The sequence below is a fragment of the Orcinus orca genome, chromosome 4 (genome assembly GCF_937001465.1).
Source record: "Orcinus orca chromosome 4, mOrcOrc1.1, whole genome shotgun sequence".
In the NCBI taxonomy this organism is placed as follows: Eukaryota; Metazoa; Chordata; class Mammalia; order Artiodactyla; family Delphinidae; genus Orcinus; species Orcinus orca.
Window position 1 is genome coordinate 124492833 of NC_064562.1, and position 23305 is coordinate 124516137.

The window sequence follows — 23305 nt, forward strand, 5'->3', positions numbered from 1 at the left end:
CCCGGACCAGGGATCGAACCCGTGTCCTCTGCATTGGCAGGCGGATTCTTAACCACTGCGTTTGGTGGCATTCTTGAAGGAATTAAGCTTTGAATACCTGTATTTTTAAAAAGCAAGTTTCAGAAAAATATCACATAATTTACTTGATCCTCTTCAGAAGTCTTTATATGGCAACTTAACTGTTGTATTCTGCCCTAATAAACCTCTTTGATGGCCTTTTGAGGCAAAGCTCCAGCATACAACCTTACCTGATGTTGTGCTCTGGCTCCTTTGCTTTTCTCGTGGCAAGTTATACCTCTTCCTACCAGGTCAGCATTCTGTGTCACTTCATCATAACAGTAGGCATTCTGAGTTGTAACAGAATTACATTTTATTTATTGATCAAACTTTGGTGGACCCACGTGAGGACCCGCAGTATATTAAGGTATACCTGTAGGAAATCATTGTGAGAAGGGGGAGTGGTAAGCAATGAGTTGGGAGAGGTAGGCAGGGGTCAGATCATGAAGGGTCTTTGCATTGGTTTTCTCTTTGCTGATGTAACAAATTGCCACAAACTGGTGGCTTAAAACAACATGAATTCATCTTCTGTAGGTTAGAAGTCTAACTGGGCTAAAATCAAGGTGTCATTAGGGCTGCATTCACTTCTAGAGGCTCTAGGCAAAGGCAAAGGTCTTTTTCAGCTTCTAGAGGCTACCCACATTCCTTGGCTTGTGGCCCACTCTTTCCATCTTCAAAGCCAGCAACATTGCATCTCTCAGAGGAGTCTTCTGTAGTCACATCTCCCTCTGACTCTCTTCTGCTTCCCTCTGCCACCTTTTTTTTTTTTTTTTTTTTTTGCGGTACGCGGGCCTCTCACTGATGTGGCCTCTCCCGTTGCGGAGCACAGGCTCCGGACGCGCAGGCTCAGCGGCCCTGGCCCACGGGCCCAGCCGCTCCGCGGCACGTGGGATCTTCCCGGACTGGGGCACGAACCCGTGTCCCCTGCATCGGCAGGCGGATTCTCAACCACTGCGCCACCAGGGAAGCCCCCTCTGCCACTTTTAAGGACTCTCATGATTACACTGAGCTCACCTGGATTATCTAGGATATTCTCCCTCTTCTAAGGTCAGCTGATTAACAACCCTAATGCTATCTGTAACCTTACCTCCCCTTTGCCATGTAACCTAGCATATTCACAGGTTCCAGGGATTAGGAAATGGACATATGGGATGAAGGAGGGATTATTCTGTCTTCCACTATCTTACAGGCCATGTTAAAGAATTTGTATTTTTCCTTGATGGCAAGAAAAACCCTTAGAAAGCTTTAAACAAGGAAGTAACAATCAGATTTTTTTTTAGGAAAATCACTCTGGTGGCTATGTTTGGTGTAGTCATTTGTTTCAAAAATTTTGTCAATCAATTTAGTAGGTTGTTTCCAGCACTTTTTTCATTGATGGTTTAAAAACTTGTTATTTTGCAATAATTTTAGATTTGCGGAAGTGATACACTGTACGGAAAATGCAATAACCTTCACTTAGCTTCTTCTAAAGTCTTAACATCTTCCTCTCATGATTTACCATCTTATAAAACTATGGTACCTTTATCAAAACTAGGAAATTAACATTGGGGAAATACAGTTAACTAAACAACAGATTTTTATTTACATTTCACCAGTTTTTCCGCTATTTTTTTTTTCCATTCCTGGATCCAATCCAGGATATCATGTTGCATTTAGTTGTGTTGCGTTAGTCTCCTCTGGTCTATGACAATTTCTTAGTCTTTTTTTTTTTGTTTTTTAGGACTTTGACAGGACTGGTAAGTGATAGTTCCTCACTTTGGGTTTGCTGATGCTTTCCCATGATTAGACTGGGGTTATGATTTTTTTAGGAAGAATACCCAGAGGTTGAAGTGCCCTTATCGTGTCATATCAGGGGTTACATGATATCAATTTGTTTTATTACTGGTCATGTTAACCTTGGGCACTTGATTGAAGAGATGTCTTAGTTTGGGCTACTATGACAAAATACCATAGACTAGGAGGCTTAAATACAGACATTTATTTTCTCAGTTTTAGAGGCTGGCAGTTCAAGATCAGGGTGCCAGCATAGTTGTGTTCTGGTGAAGACCCTCTTCGTGGCTTGTAGACCTCCGTCTTCTCGCTGCTCGAATGGTTTTCTTCTTATAAGGATACTGATTCTTCATGAGGGTCCTACCCTTGTGACCTAATCTAAACCTAATTATTTCCCCAAAGCCCCACCTCTTAATACCTTCAAATTGGGGGTTAGGGCTTCATACGGATTTGGAGGGGGACACATTCAGGCCAGATTCCTCCACTGTAAAATTACTATTTTTTATTTTTTCCTGCTCTGTTGGGAGCAACTTATTTAACTCAAGCCTACATTCAACAGAAAGGGAATTATGTTCTACCTCCTGGAGTGAGGTGTATCAAATAATTTGTGGGCATATGTTAAAATCACCACAGTAATTAATAAACATTCTTAGGGAGATACTTTGAAGTTACTATCCTGTCTCCGCTTAAAATTTCATGTACTAATTTTAGCATTCCTCATTCGTTCTTGCCTGTGGTTATTATTGCTGTGGAATTCTAATGGTGATTTTCTTTTTCCCTCATTCTTTCTACATATTCGGAATTTTTCTGTAAGGAAGACTTGCCCCCTTTTCTCTCCCATCTTAAAACTTATTCAGTCATTTATATTATTATAGTCTTAAGAATATTTATTTTATTCTTTGGATTATAAGCCAATACTATCATTATTTAAAATATTTACTCAAATTGTTACAGCTTTGGCCATTAGGAGCTCTTTCAGTTTGGCTGTTGTGTCCTTTGGCCACCGTCCTTTTGTTTTTTGAGCACTTCCTTACTTTCTGGCATTAGCAGATGCTCCATCTTTTACTTGCTCTATGGCAGCACCAGAGCCTGCTCTTCGTCCAAGGAGCCCTGGTTCCTTTTGTTGGGACATGGTGTTAAGAAACCAAAAACTGGGCCTTGGATGTGCTCATTGCTACTGTGGTGTCACTGTTTCTAGGCTCTCTCAGCAGACAGAGCTAGGGGATATATATGTATATGAACCCAAGTATGTGAACCTATTTATATAATTATATCTGTTGCCTATTTATCTGTATGTGTATTACCTAAATATCCTTCTGTTAGGTTATCATACATTTGTAATAAAGTTAGACTGATTTGTCACAGTCTGCATTCCATCCTAGATTTTCTCAACATCTGGTTGATTTTTTACAAAAATTTGCATGTAGTAAATTTCATTCATTCTTTGTAGTGTACAGCTCTATGGGTTTTGATGAATGCATGTACTAGTCAAGTATCAACCACCACAACACTATTCAGAACAGTTCCATCACCATAAAAAAATGTCTTCATGCAGTCCCTTTGTAGTTAACAGCTCTCCCTTCTGCAAATCCTGGTAACCATTGCTGTTCTCCTTCACCTTTTCCAGAGTGTTGTATAAATGGAACCATAAAATATATCATCTTTTGGGTCTGGTTTCTTTCACCATGTTCATCTATGCTGTTGCATGAAACAATGTTCTGTTCCCTTTTATTGCTGCATCGTATTCTATCTAGTATATGTATAAACAGGATTGTTTATCCATTCCTCCGTTGTTGAATATCTTGGTTGTTTCCAGCTTCTGGTGATCATGAATAAAGCTGCTGTAAACATTCAGGCACTGGGTTTGTGTGAATACTAGTTTTCAGGTCACTTAGGTAAATATGTAGGAGTGGGACTGTTGGGTCATATGGTAAGTGTATGTTTAACCTTTTATAAGAAACAGCCAAACCATTTTCCAAGGTGGGTGTACTATTTTGCATTCACTCCAACAATAAATTAGAGTTTCTGTTAAACTATATCTTTGCCAACATTTGATATTTTCAGGGTTTTTGTTTCAGTCATTCTAATGAGTGTATAGAGATATCTCATTGGGGTTTTAATTTGCATTTCTCTGACTAATGATGAGCATATTTGCATACATTTGCCATCCATATATCTTCTTTGGTGATTATCTTTTCACATCTTTAACCAGTTTTTGGTTGGGTTGTCTGTTTTCTCACTGTTGAATTTTAAGAGTCCTTAATATATTCTGAATACAAGTTCTTTACTGAGCATGTGATTTGCAAATATTTTCTCCTAGTCTGCTACTTGTCTTTTAATCCTCTTAGTGGTTTTTGCAGAGCAAAAGTTTTTAATTTGATTAAATTCACTTTTTCAATATTTCATGCTTTTAGTGTTATAGGTAAGAACTTATTGCTAAACCCATATTCACCTGGATATTCTTCTGTATTTTCTCCTATAAGTTTTAAAATTTTCCATTAAATCTATGCTTCGTTTTGACTTAATATTTGTTTAAGATCTGAGACGTGTTGAGATTCATTTTTTTTGCATATGAACTATGCATCGATTGAAAAGTACCGTCAATTGAAAAGACTGTCTTTCCTCCATTGAGTTGCCATGGCACCATTGTCAAAAAATCAGTTGACTGTGTTTTTGTGGCTCTATTTTTATTATTTTCTGTATGTCTAGCCTTTTGTCTGGACCACACTTTCTTTGTGTGTGTGTGTGTGTGTGTGTGTGTGTGTGTGTGTGTGTGTGTGTGTGCGTGTGTGCTACGCAGGCCTCTCACTGCTATGACCTCTCCCGTTGTGGAGCACAGGCTCTGGATGCACAGGCTCAGCAGCCATGGCTCACGGGTCCAGCCGCTCCGCGGCACGTGGGATCTTCCCAGACCGGGGCATGAACCCGTGTCCCTTACATCGGCAGGCGGACTCTCAACCACTGCGCCACCAGGGAAGCCCTGGACCACACTTTCTTGATTATTGTTGTATATAAAGTCTTGAAATTGGGTAATGCAAATCCTCCACCTGTTCTTTCTCAAAGTTTTTTGTTTGTTTTTTGCTATTTTAGTATCCTTGCCTTTTCCTAGAAATTTTAGAATCGGCTTGTTGATATCCATAAAAAAGCCTTCATGTATTTTTATCGGTATTGTTTGAATCTAAAGATCAAAATTGAGATAATTTACATCTTAATGTCAAGTCTTCCAGTCCACAAACATGGTATATCATTCCATATCCTTGATTTCTTTCATCAGTGTTTTGTTCTATATATAGTTTTGTTTTGTTCTGTATATCAATTCTATATATAGATCCTTCACATATTTCATTAGATTTGTATTTTAAGTACTACCTTTTGTGTGTGTGCTATTATAAATAGTATTTTGGTTTTAGAATCTGAATTCTGAATTTTTAAAAACAGTAATTGCTGCTCTAGTTGCTATTAGTACATAGTAAATTACAACAAAACAATGGTTAAGCAACCATTTTATTATGCTCACAGACTGTGTTGAACTAAGACTTTGAACAGGGCATGGCATAGATGGCTTTGCTCTGGGATGTCTAGGGCCTCAGTGGGGAAGACTTAAAATGATTTTGATGGCTGGAGATTGGGATGATCTTGAAGGCTTATTTATTCTCACATCTGGCACTTAGACTGGAATACCTCAGAGACTCGGACTTCAAACCAGAGTCCCGAGTGGTGACCTCTCTATGTGGTTTGGCTTCCTCAGACCATGACAGCTGTGGAGTAAATGGATTTCTTATGGAGTTGCTTAGGGATCCATATGCAGATATTCCATCAAACAGTGCAGGTGCTGAGTTGTCTGTGACCAAGCCTGTGAAGTCACACAGCTTTGCTTCTGCCATTCTTTATTAGTGGAAGCTGTTATAAGCCTGCTCAAATTCAAGGGGAGTAGACAGATCCTACCCTTTAATCAGCAGAGTATCAAAGAGTTTGGGAACTGTGTTTTAAAACTGCCACAGATGCTAAGGCAGTTATAGGAAATATAAGCAAATGAAACTGCTACTACTAGTAAAAACCCCATAATTTACAGAGTGTGTGTGTGTGTTTTTTTAAAGAGTATATAAATGATTTATTTGTGATATTTGCCAGGCTCAGTTTTTAGTTTATGCAGAAGAAATAAAACTTTAATACTAGTATACCCTAAGAGAAAGTTAAGAGTTATCTAATATATTTTAAGGTTGAAGAAAAGAGAGTGCATGCTTTGTTAGGTCACAGTAAGACAAATTTTTAAAAAATATTTGCTTGTCCTAGATATCAGTTTTTTTCAATTTAAACTGATCTTTATGGTTTGTTTTGTTTTGTTTTTTCAGTGCAGGCTTTAAAAGTTTTTATTTTTTTATACAGCAGTTTCTTATTAGTCATCAATTTTATACACATCAGTGTATACATGTCAATCCCAGTTGCCCAGTTCAGCACACCACCATCCCCACGCCCCCGCGGTTTTCCCCCCTTGCAGGCTTTAAAAGTTGATTTAAAATATTTAAAACAATCATTTTGCTTTCAACGAAGTTTTGATTCATTTATTATTTTGATTAAATTATATTAGAAATTTTGGGGGGTACACTTGGGACATTTAGATCTTGATATAGTGTAAGGAATGGTAAGCACCAACATATAATTAGCTGTTCCTACCTTTGCGTCCCCCCCTCCTCCCACAAAGTAAGTACCTTCCTTTTCTTTGATGGGCTGAAAAAGCAAATAGGATTTCTTGGGTGGGTAATTCACTTCTGATAAATTTCAGCCGATACAACGTTCCTGTTATTTTTAGAAGAATGGCATTTGAGTAGCTTGGACATGATGATGATGATTTTCCTGTTTTCAGATCATGTGGCATAGGTGAACCAAATCAAATCAGGAAGTGGGTAGATATTTAAACAGATTTCTCTAACTCTGACTTGGCTCTTCTCTTGATCAATTTGTACCAGTGTTGGGTTTTCTGTGACTGTAATGAAGAGTAGCAAACCCTGTGTTTTGTTTTTTTTAAATTTTTATTGCAGTATAGTTGATTTACAGTGTTTTATTAGTTTCAGGTGTACAGCAGAGTGAATCAGTTATATGTATATCCAGCAAGTCCATTTATAAAATATATTTAAGGAAGAGAAGGAAGAGAACATTTTACACTTTTTTTAAGCATGTTAAATTCTTCTAAATGAACTGTGATCATGTAGAATATCCTGTAAGAAAAGTAAATTATATACCTAGTAAAACAGTGTTACCTGAGTTTTGGTTCTCTGTATGCTTCTTGGAAGTGTGGCCCTTATTTTTTCTTTACAGCTTGATTGTGTAAGTTATGTTTGTATCTGCCATGGAGTATGTATTTAAATGACCAAAGATTAAGATTCCACTGCATTATTTAGTAGGAATTGAAAACAGAATAAGGAAATTATTCATATATCTTTTATAAACACACTTTTTTCTATTTTTATACATTATTATGGCAAAGAATACAGTGGCACTTTCTTTGTGTCAGTGAACTTGAAACAGCTTGAAATATATATATATATTTTTTGATTATCTTTTCATTTGAGGTATGATACAGATATCTATTTCATTCCACAAGACAAGAAAATTAGATTCTAGGATAATTAAATTTGCCCTTGTAAGCAAAGCTAGAATTCCATTGTTTGAGATAATTGACCTTCTTCTCGGCTAAAGAAAGCTAGCAGGATTTTAGTGTAGCGAGGGGCAGCGGATCATTGTCTGAAAGCACGGACTTGAGCCAGATTATTTGAATCAAATCCCAGCCCTCTTACTTCCTAAGTATGTGACTGTATTGAACAACTTAACTTTTGTGCCTCGTTTATTTTATTTATAAAGCGGTTATAATGATACTGTTTACTTCAGGGGGCTGTGAGGATTAAAGGAGTGAATATATGTAAAACATTTAGAGCAGTGAGCGGCACAAAATCTAGTGTTTAGTAATGTTTACACTATTAATAGTATTAATATTATTGTTAACTTTAATGGTATTGATAAAATAAATACATTCTATAGTGATCAAAGATAAATACATAAAAATGGAAGTATTAAAAGCACTAGAGGAAAACACTGGTCTATAGCTTTATAACATTGGAATGGGGCAGGCTCTACTAAGTATGATTTTAAAATTTATCAAGCATGAAAGATTTTACTATATAATAATTGAGAAACTATAGCAAGAGACAACATGAACAAAGTTAAAAAACAAACAATAACCTGAGGGAAAATATAGACAGCACAAAATAATAACATATGGTTAAATTTCTTAACATACAAGAACATTTATAAATTATTAAGGGAAGCACAATCCTGTGGGAAAAGGGCAAATAACAAAGAAAGATACCCAAATGGCTAAGAAACATTCGAAAGGATTCTGAGCATCACTCAAAGTCTAGTATTGCAGACTAAAATGTTTCTCTCTTATTAGATTGGCAAAGATTAAAATGGTGCTCAGTGTTGGGAAGATGAGGCATTCTTAAGCATTACTGCTGAGCAGTATAAATTGATAGACATTTTTGGAGAGTTATTTGGCAATAATGGTCAATTTTAATAGCCCCAAAACCCTTTGAACCTCCAGTTTCACTTCTAGGAACTTACCCTGCAGATTCGTCAAAGAAGTTGACTTCATAAATTAGTTCTCTCCCTGGAATAAATACTCATCAATGGGGATTTGGTAAATAATGTTATGTTTCTACAATGAAATACCATATAGATTCTTTTAGAAGAACAATGAAGTTTGTATATGCTAACACAGAAGGGGATCCAGGATATATTAGGTAAAAAAATGAAGTTGTCCAACTGTAGTATGATCTATGTCTGTTTAAATATATATGCTTATATATACATTACATATGTGTATATAGGTATACAAAGGATACACAAGAAACCATTAACTGTAGCTACATCTGGGACATAGGACATAAGCTACCAGGGAGAGAACAGGACTTGTACTTTTCACTTTATATTCTTCATTGTTTGAATTTTTTTTAACAGTGGATATATTGTTACTTTTATAACTTAAAAAAAAAAAAAGCCTGTAAGAAAGGTTTGAACGTCTTCCATGCTAGGTATATTGTTATCTATTGCTGCATAACAAAATACCCCAAAATTTATCAACTTAAAACAACAAATATTTAATCTCATAGTTTCTGAGGGACATGAAGTAGCCTAGCTAGGTGGTTCTGGTTTAGGGTCTCATGAGATTGTAGTCAGGCTATCAGCTGGGACTTAATTAGATTCTACTTGGGAGGAGACCTTCAAGATGGCGAAGGAGTAAGCCATGGTGATCACCTTCCTCCCCACAAATACATCAAAAACACATCTACATGTGGAACAACTCCTACAGAATACCTACTGAATGCTGGCAGAAGACCTCAGACTTCCCAAAAGGCAAGAAAATCCCCACGTACCTGGGTAGGGCAAAAGGAAAAACAGAGACAAAAGAATAGGGACGGGACCTGCACCTCTGGGAGGGAGCTGTGAAGGAGGAAAAGTTTCCACACACTAGGAAGCCCCTTCACTGGCAGAGACGGGGGGTGGGTGGGGGGGAAGCTTCGGAGCCACGGAGGAGAGCGCAGCAACAGGGGTGCGGAGGACAAAGCAGAGAGATTCCCGCACAGAGGATCGGTGCCGACCAGCACTCACCAGCCCGAGAGGCTTGTCTGCTCACCCGCCGGGGCGGGCGGGGGCTGGGAGCTGAGGCTCGGGCTTTGGTCGCGTCCCAAGGAGAGGACTGGAGTTGGCTGCGTGAACATAGCCTGAAGGATCTAGTGCGCCACAGCTAGCCGGGTGGGAGTCCGGGAAAAAGTCTGGACCTGCATAAGAGGCAAGAGACCATTGTTTCGGGGTGCGCAAGGAGAGGGAATTCCTTCCCTGTCTGCCCACGGAAAGCAGAGCACCGCCTAAACGAGCTCCAGAGACAGGCGTGAGCCGCGGCTATCAGCTCAGACCCCAGAGACGGGCATGAAATGCTAAGGCTGCTACTGCAGCCACCAAGAATCCTGTGTGCAAGCACAGGTCACAGGTCACTGTCCACACCTTGCCCTCAGGAGCCTGTGCAGCCCGCCACTGCCAGGGTCCTGTGATCCCGGGACAACTTCCCTGGGAGAACACATAGCATACCTCAGGCTGTTGCAACGTCTCGCCAGCCTCTGCCACCACAGGCTTGCCCCGCATTCCAATTATAACTACCGTACCCCTCTCTCCCCCCGGCATGAATGAGCAAGAGCCCCCTAATCAGCTGCTGCTTTAACCCCGTCCTGTCTGGGAGGGAACAGATGCCTGAGGGCGACCTACACGCAGAGGTGGGGCCAAAACCAAAGCTGAACCCCAGGAGCTGTGCGAACAAAGAGGAGAAAAGGAAATCTCCCCGTGCAGCCTGAGGAGCAGTGGATTAAATCCCTGCAATCAACTTGATGTACCCTGCATCTGTGGAGTACCTGAATAGACAGTGAATCATCCCTAAATTGAGGCGGTGGACTTTGGGAGCACCTGTAGACTTGGGGTTTGCTGTCTGCGACTGATTTGTTTCTGATTTTTATGTTTATCTTAGTATAATTTTTAGCGCTTGTTATATTGGTTCTCTTTTTTTATTATTTTTTTCATTTTAATTATTTATTTATTATTTTTTCTTTTTTATTTCTTTTTTTTTTTGCTCCCTTGTCTTCTGAGCCGTGTGGCCGACAGGGTCTTGGTGCTCTGGTCTGGTGTCAGGCCTGAGCCTCTGAGGTGGGAGAGCCGAGTTGAGGACACTGGACCACCAGAGGCCTCCCGGCCCCATGTAATATCAATCCACGAGAGCTCTCCCAGAGATCTTCGTCTCAATGCTAAGGCCCAGCTCCACCCAATGGCCAGCAAGCTCTAGTGCTGGGCGCCCCATGCCAAACAACTAGCAAGACAGGAACACAACCCCACCCATTAGCAGAGAGGCTGCCTAAAATCATACTAAGGTCACAGACACCCCAAAACACACTGCCAGATGCAGCCCTGCCCACCAGAAAGACAAGATCCAGCCCCACCACCAGACCACAGGCACCAGTCCCCTCCATCAGGAAGCCTACACAAGCCACTGAGCCAACCTCACCCACTGGGGGCAGACACCAAAAACATCGGGAACTACGAACCTGCAGCCTGCGAAAAGGAGACCCCCCAAACACAGTTAAACAAAATGAGAAGACAGAAATATGCAGCAGATGAAGGAGCAAGGTAAAAACCCACCAGACCAAACAAAAGAAGAGGAAATAGGCAGTCTACCTGAAAAAGAATTCAGAATAATCATAGTAAAGATCATCCAAAATCTTGGAAATAGAATGGAGAAAATATAAGAAACGTTTAACAAGGACCTAGAACTAAAGAGTAAACAAACAGTGATGAACAACACTATAAATGAAATTAAAAATTCTCTAGAAGGAATCAATAGCAGAATAACTGAGGCAGAAGAATGGATAAGTGACCTGGAAGATAAAACAGTGGAAATAACTACCACAGAGCAGAATGAAGAAAAAAGAATGAAAAGAATTGAGGACAGTCTCAGAGACCTCTGGGACAACATTAAACTCACCAACATTCGAATTATAGGGGTCCCAGAAGAAGAAGAGAAAAAGAAAGGGTCTGAGAAAATATTTGAAGAGACTATAGTTGAAAAGTTCCCTAACATGGGAAAGGAAATAGTCAATCAAGTCCAGGAAGCACAGAGAGTCCCATACAGGACAAATCCAAGGAGAAACACACCAAGACACGTATTAATCAAACTATCAAAAATACAAAGAAAAAATATTAAAAGCAGCAAGGGAAAAGCAACAAACAACATACAAGGGAATCCCCATAAGGATAACAGCTAATCTTTCAGTAGAAACTCTGCAAGCCCGAAGGGAGTGACAGGACATACTTAAAGTGATGAAAGGGAAAAAACTACAACCAAGATTACTCTACCCAGCAAGGATCTCATTCCCATTCGATGGAGAAATTAAAACCTTTACAGACAAGCAAAGACTAAGAGAATTCAGCACCACCAAACCAGCTTTACAACAAATGCTAAAGGAACTTCTCTAGGCAGGAAACACAAGAGGAGGAAAAGACCTACAAAAACAAACCCAAAATAATTAAGAAAATGGTAATAGGAACATACATATCGATAATTACCTTAAATGTAAATGGATTATATATACAATGGAATATTACTCAGCCATAAAAAGAAACGAAATTGAGTTATTTGTAGTGAGGTGGACGGACCTAGAGACTGTCATACAGAGTGAAGTAAGTCAGAAAGAGAAAAACAAATACTGTAAGCTAACACATATAAATGGAATCTAAAAAGGAAAAAAAAATGGTTATGAAGAACCTAGGGGCAGGGCAGGAATAAAGACGCAGACGTAGAGAATGGACTTGAGGACCCGGGGAGGGAGAAGGGTAAGCTGGGACGAAGTGAGAGAGTGGCATGGACATATATACACTACCAAATGTAAAATAGATAGCTAGTGGGAAACAGCTGCATCTCATCAGCTTGGTGCTTTGTGACCACCTAGAGGGGTGAGGTAGGGAGGGTGGGAGGGAGACGCGAGAGAGAGAGTATATGGGGATATATGTATGCATATAGCTGATTCACTTTGTTATACAGCAGAAACTAACACACCATTGTAAAGCAATTATACTCCAATAAAGATGTTAAAAAAAAAGTAACGTAGGAAGTTTAATATCTAGTTACTCCTTGGCAGCACTATCATCACAGCCAAATGCCCACCAACTGATAAATGGAGAAACAAATTGTGGTCTGTCCATACAATGGAATGTGACTCAGCCATAAAAAGGAATGAAGGTTGGATACAGGCTACAATGTGGATGACCCTGAAAGCATTATGCCAAGTCAAAGAAGCCAAACGCAAAAGGTCATATACTGGGTGATTCTATTTATATGAAATACTCAAAATAGGTAAATCCACAAAGATGGAAAGCAGATTAGTAGCTGCCAGGGCCTGGGGGCAGGGAGGAGTGAGGAACAACTGCTTAATGGGGATGGGTTTCCTTTCAGGGTGATGAAAGTGTTTTGAAATTAGAGGTGATGGTTGCATAAGAGCGTGAATGTACTAAAAGCCACTGAATTGTACCTTTTAAAATGGTTGAGTGTATGTTATATAAATTTGCCTCAATTAAAAAAAAAGAGAGAGACTCTACTTGGTATGAAGGATCTGCTTCCAGGCTCACTCCTGTGATTGTTGGCAGACCTCAGTTTCTCTCTAGCTGTTGGTCAAGAGAGTTCAGTTCCTCACTGCATGGGTTTCTCCAGAGGGCTCTTCACAACTTGACAGCTTTGTTCTTCCACACTGAGTGAGTGATCTAAGAGAGTGCCAGTGCCCAAGACTGGGCAGATCTTTGGAATGATATATCATTACCTCTGCTATATGCTGTTGGTCACACAGTCCACTCCTGGTATATTGTGGGAGGGGGTCAGTACCAGGGGGTGGGGGTCATTGGGGGCCATCTTGGAGGCTATCACAGTGGGTCTATCAGAGTATAATCTCTTGTAACAATTTGGGATTATGAAGAAGTAAATTAGGGCAACATTTAGATGGGAACTGTGCTTAAAAGTTAGTTGCCTTCTTACTAATTCTTGTAAATATTTGCTCTTTTTTTTTTTTCAGGTCCGGCACAGAATCAAATGCAAGTTCCATCTGGGTATGGATTGCATCCTCAAAGCTACACTGCTCCCTCAGGACATTACTCTCAAGGACCTGGGAAAATGACCTCATTGCCATTGGATAGCCAGTGTGATGATTACTACTCTGGTCTCTATAGGGTACCAACACAAAATGTGGTGACTCCTAACACAGCAAGCCCACAGCCAGGAGCACAGCAGATGTATGGCAGCGTTCCTCCTGCCCCTCATGTCGTGGGATCCACTCTGGGATCATTCCAAGGTGCCGGGTCATCAGCATCACATTTGCATACGAGTGCCTCCCAGCCATACTCCTCTTTTGTGAATCATTACAATAGTCCAGCCATGTACTCTGACAATTCTTCTGTTGCTGCTCAGGGATTTCCCTCTACTTGCGGTCACTACGCTTTGTCAACTGTTTCTAATGCTGCGTATCCTAGTGTTTCATATCCCTCTCTACCTGCTGGTGATCCATATGGGCAGCAAATGTTTACCTCACAGAATGCTCCGACTGTCAGGCCAATTAGAGATAATTCATTTTCTGGTCAAAATACAGCTATCAGCCATCCATCACCACTTCCACCTCCACCATCACAACAGTACCACCAGCAGCAGAGTCTTTCAGGATACAATACTTTTGCGTGGTCAGCTTCAGGCCTTCCGTCAACCCAAGACAATCTAATCCAAAACCACACCTCCCTGGCTACAGCCAACAACCCAACAAATCCTGGTAGGTTGAATGAAAAGTTCACCAAAGCATGGTTGAAAATCAGTGCATTTCCAATCTGATTTTTATTGCATGAAGGTTAAAGATGATACAGCCTAATAGAAAAATTGGAAATTAACTCACCTTTGCAATTTATTTGCTTTATTTATAGTGGAATTTTGCAGCATCTTCTTGAACCCTTCCCCTTCATCTATTCACAATTAGCCACCCAACCATCTGCCTTGTATAGCATGGTTCCTTGCCATGATTGGGATCTCAGTTGGTATTTATTGCTGTGTTTGCATGCCTCTGCAGTAGTTGTCTTTAATGTGAGTTAGGAATAAGGCAAAATGGAAGGGTCTATTTGGGGATATGCTTTGGTAGCTAATACTTTATTTTTTATATTAGTTCAACCTTGGGACAGTTACTATTCCAGCCATAGCCCTATTCACTATAGAAAAAATGATGGTCTACAATACCACACTGGTTTCTCTAGGTGAACCCCTATTAGTGACTTTCACAGAAGATATATTTCCTATACATTAAAGTTGATGTTTTCTCAGCCCCAGATTGGTAAGTTAGGATGAAGGACAGGGAAGATGGAGAAAGATACATGAAGAATACCCTTGTAATTAGTTTTTCTTACCTTCCTAAACCAAGATGTGGTTAAATTTATTTGTTTAAAAATTATGTATGCAAGGTATGTAGTTTTTTAGTGTGGGGTTTGCATAGGATATATTCACTTTAATTCAACTTGTGAACTTGAACTTAACAAAATCTGCCCTTGAACTGAATGAAAAGGTATGTAAAGGATGGGAATTGTTAAAGCTGTGATCGTTTTCTGAATGATGTCTTTAGATTGTATATCAGAGTCTAGATAGCCATATGTCAAGGATGTTGTAGAAAAGTATCATTCCCTGGACAGTTAGATTATTTAAAGTTAGAACTTTAGAATATTAGATCTGAAGTGTGCATTTGAGATCATCTATTCTTTCGTTGCTATGTTGTTTAGAAACACTTTGGGCTACAAGCAACTAATAGTGGTTTAAACAAGAAAGGTGGTATTTTTCTCACATAACAAGAAGTCTAGGCAGATGCAGTAGATCTAGATGTCCTCAGTGTCTTTTTTCCCTTTCCACTCTGCCATCCTTAGTATGTTGGTTTATAGAAACAAGATAACTTCTGTACCTGTAGACAGCAAGTCAAAGTTAAAAGCAGAAAGAAGGGAGAGGAAAGAAGATGGGGTTGTGGCATTGACCCCATTTCATTTTACATACCATTTGCCATAGCTGTTTTAAAAGACCATCTCTAATTTAAGGGAAGGCTAGAAAATGAATATTTAGCTTTGTAGCCTTCATGGTAGAGGCAGGCAAGAAAGAAGGGGTTTAGCATTAACTGGGTTTTAGGTAAGTCAACTTGAAGCATCTATCACAATTCCCAAATCTGGCTGTGCACCAGAATCCCTTGCACAGATTGTGATCTTGAAACCCAACTTACTGAGCTAGAATAGAATCTCCAGGGTAGTCTTGGCACGCAATTTGTGGGATCTTAGTTCCCTGACCAGGGATCAAACCTGGGCCCTCAGCAGTGAAAGTGCAGAGTCCTAACCACTGGACCACCAGGGAATTCCCTTGGAAATCTGTATTTCTGACTTGATCATGAGTGATGTTGGGTAGCAGATCCATATTCTACTGTAGTCCTTTTGTTTAACAAATGAGGAAATCCTGTAGTCATTAATGTTAGAAACAGAGCTTGTCCTGAAGCTCAGTTTCTTCTGACTCTCAGTCTACCCTTCTCAGAACCAGGGCTTTCTGTCCCCTAGAAATTCTGTTTTCTTTCTTTCTTCTTTCAGCAGTCCTTTTATACATCAGCTTATCCTAAGGTCCCTCTGACTTAAGGATTTTGTGACTTTCATGACAAAAAAAGAAGAAATTCAGCTAATTGCTGTCTTATTCTGAGATGGGACTGAATAGAACTAATTTATGCTGAGATGTAGGATCAGGGAAATGTAGGGCCACTTGGCTAAGGAATAGAATACCTGTGGGGGAGGGCCTATCGTTGAAGAAAATGTTGAATAAAGAGTAAGAATAATTACAAAATTAGCTTATATTTGAATAAGTAGTAATTAGGCCGTTAGGCAGAGAGAAGGGGGTATACTTCCATTCTTTTAATTGTGATACTATACTGTGAAAGCCATAGTAAATATAATTTTAGAAGTTCATTTGTTAAGAAGTGGGTTTCTTTATTTTTTCCCTTTAGATTGGTAAATGACTTTTTAATTGTAGTTCAGAAGTTGACAAATTAAGTGTATCTCAGGTTAATATGACCCATGCTTGTCACCATTTCAAAAGAAATAAAGAGGTTACTTTTAAAACGTACTTTAAATATTACAGAAGCTCCTAAACTTTCTCAGCTGATGTTTCTCAATATTTTTTCCAGTGCCTCAAGCTACTTAGTATTAATAGTTCACAAGGTTTTTTGACAGATGTCACTGTGTTTCTCTTGAAAATTTAAAACATCCCTTGGAACTCTGTGAGTTTGTTGCGAGGGCAACTTGGGTGCCTAATTACAAGGTTTGGGAACCATGGGTATACTGATTTTAATGTTCTAGAAAGACAAGCAATTTAATTGGTTTGGACATTTTAAAATTATATTGTCATATTAAAATGAGAATCTTAGGTATTAATCATAGTTTTGTGTGAAAATCAATCTTTGAGTAATTGACAAGAATGATTGCATTTTTATTACCTGGTTATATTAGTTTCATTTTCAGGTAGTATAATAAAAATTCTTAAGCAATTTGTGAAGGGTTAAGATCCAAAAGCATAAACCTGACTTAAGTGATTATCAAAAACACAGTGATTAATACATGCTGTTACTTTTAGGCAGTTGATGAGTTCATATTCAGAAACATAGAATAAAAGAGACATGTAAGTGTTATCTCATTTGCCTATATTTTATTATTATTTTTTAATTCTATTTATTTGGCTGCGTTGGGTCTCCATTGCTGCACTCGGGCTTTCTCTAGTTGCAGCGAGCGGGGGCTACCCTTCGTTGTAGCGCGCGGGCTTCTCACTGCAGTGGCTTCTCTTGTTGCGGAGCATGGGCTCTAGGCACGCAGGCTTCAGCAGTTGCAGCACGCGGGCTCAGTAGTTGTGGTGCGCGGGCTGTAGGGTACTCGGGCTCAGTAGTTGTGGCTCGCAGGCTCTAGAGCGCAGGCTCAGTAGTTGTGGCGCATGGGCTTAGTTGCTCTGCGGCATGTGGGATCTTCCCAGACCAGGGCTCAAACCCGTGTCTGCTGCATTGGCAGGCGGATTCTTAACCACTGCACAGCCAGGGAAGTCCATTTGCCTCTTTATTTTAGAAAAGCATGTTAGTACAATTCAGCACTAGAATTTCAGATTACTTTATTAAAAACATAGTGATGTATGTTTGGGGGGCTATGTTTAGTTGTTAACTTAGAGTGAAATTTTGGCTGGTGTTTAAAAGGTGTCATTATTACCATTAAAATTTTTTAAACTGGCACTATAGGTAAATTTGTCAAGGTTCAGAAGCTCTTTCTTAGTTTGAGATGAAGTTGGCTGAGTAATACAACTTCAGTAAGGATCACATCTTGACAGCATATTGTAGAATAGTACTGAGTACAATTTTATTAAAAAACACTTAAAAATCTACTTATAATAATAATAAACATTTATATAATCCTTATATAAAAATCCACAACATACATGACACTAAGGTATAACCACTGGTAAGTTAATATACATCTATCATCTCGGGGGGGTGATGTGCCTGAGGAAAAGCAAAATAGATCCCTATAGGAGGTGACTATCTGGATAAAGAAATACGAGTTAGAAGTAAGTTAGAAAACTACATTGGAGGTACAAATAGTACAGTTAAGAGATTATTTTCAGCTTTGGAAACTTGTGATGAGATTGCAGAGTTGTGAGATAGTAATAATTATGCTCCCTCACACTCGTACTCCTTCAGTTTTTCCAAAGCTACTCTTGAACCTTTTCATCATTACTCAACTTTATACCTTCCACCTGTAAATTATTCTATATTTACTCCTTCTTCAAGCTCAGAAGATGAGATGTCCATCTTTGTGACCACTTCCTTCAAAAGTTGACTTTATCAGTTGTCCCTTTTCTGTATCTCAGTTTCCCATTTTCTCCTGGGCTATGGCATTGGAAAGGTGAGAGGAAAAGACTTGAAGGAAAAACATAAGCTTGGTCCTGTATGTAATCAGCAGCCATCAGAAATTTTTAAACAAGGGGGTGACGCTATCAGATTTGTGTTTCAGATCTTTCTTCTGTGAGCAGTGTGGTAGGTGGACTGCAGGAGGAGGAACTTGGAGACAGGAAGACCAGCTAGGAAGGAATTACTACAATTATCTAGATGAAGGATGCTGACACAGGTTGAGATTTATTTATACAGAAGACAGATGGCAAGAGATGATTTCAAGAATTCATTGATAAGGTTTATGAAGGAAAAGGAATAATAAAAGTTGACTTAAATTTTCTAGTTTGAACAACTTGAATGGGTAATGGTGTTATTAGTTGAGAATTTGCTAAACCTTCCTAGTTTCAAAAGAGTTTATGTACAGTTACTAAGGAGCTACTAAAAACTAACAGGGGAACTACCTTAATGCCAATAAATAAATAAATAGATAAACAGACAAATGATTTATTTTTGAATTGTAGGTTCTGTCTCTAAGTATACCATGTTTCATCTGTCAAATTCTCTTTGTGAAAAGGGTGGTTTTGTTGTTGTTTTTGGCTGGCAGTTTTCTGTGGTCCTTCATATTTGTGGAACTTGTCTCCATTTATTTGACAAATACCTGAAAGCCAGCTATGTGACAGGTGTTTATTTTAGTGCTGGGAGATAAAATAGCAAGTAAAAAGACTTGATCCTTATCTTCATGAAGTTTGTAATCTTCTTGGGGAGGCAAACATTATCCAAATAAACACAAATAAATGTAAAATTGCTACTATTATTTAAGTATCATGAAGCAGAGATGTATAGTGCTTGGTGAGAGTACCCTAGGTATAGCGTACTCAGGAAGTTTTCCCTGATCTCTGATATGTGAGCTGCAATCTGAAGAATGAATTCTCCATGTATAAAATAAATTACAGATGAAATAAATATTTAAATGCAAAAAGGCAAAACTTTAAAACTTTTGAGAGAAAATACGGAAGAACCTTGGAGTTGGGAAAGATTTCTTAAGGACACCACACACAGTGCTAGCTAGCCATAAAGAATAAGCATGATAAGGTTTACTATCATCTAATTAAGAACTTTTTTTCATTGAAAGGCAACATAAAGAGAACAAAAAGACAAGCCATGAAACGGGAGAAAAAAATATTTTATAGTATTTTATCCAGAATATACAAATAACACATAAGATCAGTAAGGAAAAGACCAGCAACCCAAGAAAAAAATACATGAACAGGCATTTCACAGATGAAAGGAAAACATACTCAGTCTCATTAATAATCAGGGAAAAGCAACTTAAAACTAGAATGGGATATCTACTTATACCTAGCAGCAGGATGGTAAAACTTTGAAAGACCGACTATACCATGGCATGGCAAGGATGTGGAATAACAGGAAACTCTTAGTGTTAGTAGAAGGACCTATTGGTTCTGCATTTTAGGGAAATTTGGCATTAGTGGGATTGAAGGTAACCACACCCTGAAACACAGCTCTCCCACTTCTGTGTACTCTAGAGAAGTCCTTCTCATACTTTGTGAGTATGAATCACCTGGGGCCTTGTTAAAATGGAGGTTCTGATTCACCAGGTCTAGTAGTGCCTGGCCTAAGGATTTTATCAAGTTTCTGTATAAAGTGTTGCTAGCCCATAGAGTACGCTTTGAATAAGAGGGCCCTACAGCACCACTTCCTGTTTTAAATGTGTAGTACTTGTAGAAAATAACATTTTGCGGGGAGGGATTCTGAGCTAAAGGGTCTAGTCTGTTCCCCAGGCCAAGGAACTCACTTCCCACAGGGCCCCCCAGGGCTGAGGGGATCCTCGTCCCTTGCTGTACAGCTACATACACACTTTTGAGCTGTGGCACACACATTGAGAAGCTCCACCCCCAGAGAAACTAGCACATGTGTACCAGGGACATGTTCATGAATATTCCTGTAGTACTGTATGTGAAAACATAAAATTAGAACCCAAAAGTCCATTTATGATAGAATGGATATCAGTATATCCTTCCAGTGGGCTACTGACCAGCAGTGAAAATGATGAAATAGAGCTATACCCATTAACACAAATGAATCCCAGAAATGTAACAGGATTCATGGAAGAATATATGCAGTATGCTATTGTTATAAAGTTAAAAAAAACACGCAAAAATAATGTTTAGGGATACTTATTTGTGTGGTAAACTAATAACAAAAGCAAGAGAATAAGGAACACAGTTTAGAAGGGAGGCAAGGGAATACCTTCCGTGAGGAGTACACCAAGAGCTTCAACAGTATTGGAAATGTTTTATTTTCACAGTTGGATGCTGAGTTCATGGGTGTTTCTTTATTAAGATTTTATAAATACATACACATATACGTATCACCTTTTATTTGTATCAATTATTTTATTAAAGAAAAAAATTTATTACATCTAAGGGGGAGCAAGTGTATTCCCCTTTAATGGGAGAGAGCATGGCAAGTTCAAGGGACTGAAAGACCAGTGAAGCTAGAGGAGAACCATGGGCCAGGAGGAGGCTGGGAACTCAGGATCATTCAGGGCCTCGTTGACCATGTTAAGAAGTGTTCAGGGTAAGATGTTTTGTCTTCACCCTCAACCACTGGCAGACTATTGAAGGACTGTAAGGAGGGTGATGCTGTGTATCAGGCTGGAGACTGGAGAACACAGAGGGCCGTGTTCAAACCTGAACTACTTATCTTAGACTTTGTGCTTGGAATTGTTTTTGAAAAATTACTTGTGGGAATAATTTGAGGCCTAGGGTGATGGAATTGTTCTCCAGAGAGGATTTATATTTCCTTCTGCCAGTTTCCTCCAGGTACTACCAGCCTGTGATCACATCCATCCAAGTCCAAGTGTCTAGATGTACGGGACTGTGCATATGTTCTGAATCAAAGCTGCTGGCTTTTGTAAGGCTTAGCTTCCTGGTTTATCCTTAGCCCAAGGTTATAACCCTTCAGATACTATCCTAAAAGTGGAGGTATGGGGTGCTGAATCAGGTGCCCCATCTTGGGTGTGCTGTAGGAGATGTCTTGCTTCCCATGCTCTGCAAGGCTACAGAAAACAACAGATCAGGTTTTCAACAGATAACCACAGGATGAAAGCAGCTCTGAGTGTTAGGCTTATTTCTCAGAGTTTTCAATTTCTTACAGATTTTCACCCAGAGATTCATTAATATCATGTTAGATCTTTGATTATTTTAAGAAGATCTTTTTAAGTATAGTTTTTAAAGTTACCTTTAGTAGAAGGTTTGATCCTAATTACCTAGATCATCATTACCAGAGGCAGAAATATCTTCTATATTTTTAGACAGTGTCTTTCAGTTTCTTATTATGAGCAAAGGTAAAGTTAATATATTTACTGTCTTCCACACCCCTTTCCTTTTTTATATCACTCAATTTTAGGTGATTATATCTTAATTTTTACTTTGTACTGTTAAATATATTCATCGCTCTGTTACTTTAGCATTTTTAATGATTTTACCAGTTATCTAATGCTGGTTTAAAACAAAAATTATTTATTATTTTTCATAGTTCTGTGGGTTGTTTGGACAGTTCCTCTGCCTGTTTTCTTGGACTCATGTGACTTCATTTAGCTGGAGAGTTGGCTGGGCTGGAGGATCGTAGACTTCACTCATATGTCTAGCAGTTGGTGCGCACCGTTCAGTGGGGGCACCTAGGTTTTTCTCCACATGATTAGATTAGCTTCCTTATGTTAGAGGTCCCCAACCCCCCGGGCTGCCTACTGGTACTGGTCCGCGGCCTGTTAGGAACCGGGCCACACAGCAGGAGGAGAGTGGCAGGCAAGTGACCGAAGCTTCATCTGCGGCTCCCCACCACTCCCCATTGCTTGCATTACCACCTGAACCATTCCCCCGTCACCCAAGGCCTTGGAAGAATTGTCTTCCACGAAACTGGCCCCTGGTGCCAAAAGGTTGGGGACCGTTGCCTTACGTGATGGTCTCAGGGCAGCATTTCAAGAGCAGAAAGGCATAAGCTGTAGTACCTCTTGAGACTTGAGGTCTTGGACTTGTACACCATTACTTCTGCCACGTTCTGTTGATTAAAGCTAGTCGAAAGTTTAGCCTCAATTCAGGGAGTGGGAAAATAGATTCCACTTCTCAATGAGAGGAACTGCAAAATATTGTGACTGTGTTTTCGGTCTCACAATGATGTTTGTCCTTCCTAAAAATGATGTGGCAATTAACGTATTTAGACTACCTTCCACCTTCTTTCTCCATTCTCATATTTATATCATTTGTACACTATTGGGAAATGTATCACATTTTGTTCTGTCACTATATTCTTGCATTTGTTTCGGTCTTAGACCTAACTTTGTTCATATATATATATGAACATGTCATACATATATACACATATGTACATGTCTGTATGTGTATGTATACTATTGTGTAAGTTTAAGATGTGCAACATGATGATTTGATATACATATTTATTGCAAAATGTAAGGTTAGTAGTAGTAGTAACCCACAGTAGGGTTAGTTAATACATCCATCATCTCTCATAATTACCATTTCTGTGTATATGGTGAGAATATTTAATATCTACTGTGTGAACAGCTTCCAAGTATATGATAACAGTATTGTTAACTGTAGTCACCGTGCTATACATTAGAGCTCCAGAACCTACTCATCTTGTAACTGAGAGTTTGCACTCTTTGACCAGTATCTCCCTATTTCCCCTGCTTCCCTGCTTCTGGGAACCAAAACTTTCTATTTCTGTGAGTTCGGCTTTTTTAGATTCCATATATAAATTACACCATGCATTATTTGTCTTCGTCTGATTTGTCTCAATTAGTGTAATAACCTGAAAGTCCCTTCACGTTGTCACATGGCAGGATTTCCTTCTTTTTTATGGCTGAATGATATTCC

At 39.2% G+C, this 23305-nt stretch overlaps 1 protein-coding gene and 1 non-coding gene across 5 annotated transcripts in view; one reads left to right on the forward strand and one right to left on the reverse strand.

The window, feature by feature from the left end:
* Positions 1-23305, forward strand: part of SEC24B (SEC24 homolog B, COPII coat complex component) — a 93860-nt gene that overhangs the window by 7545 nt on the left and 63010 nt on the right. For all 4 annotated transcript variants that reach the window (XM_033427772.2, XM_033427773.2, XM_004269583.4 and 1 more), the window contains exon 2: positions 13485-14228. In XM_033427772.2, the coding sequence (XP_033283663.1) occupies positions 13485-14228 (744 nt within the window). The remainder of the gene's footprint in view (positions 1-13484; positions 14229-23305) is intronic.
* TRNAE-UUC (transfer RNA glutamic acid (anticodon UUC)) lies at positions 15757-15829 on the reverse strand. Its single transcript has one exon. It is a non-coding gene; the product is annotated as a tRNA-Glu (tRNA).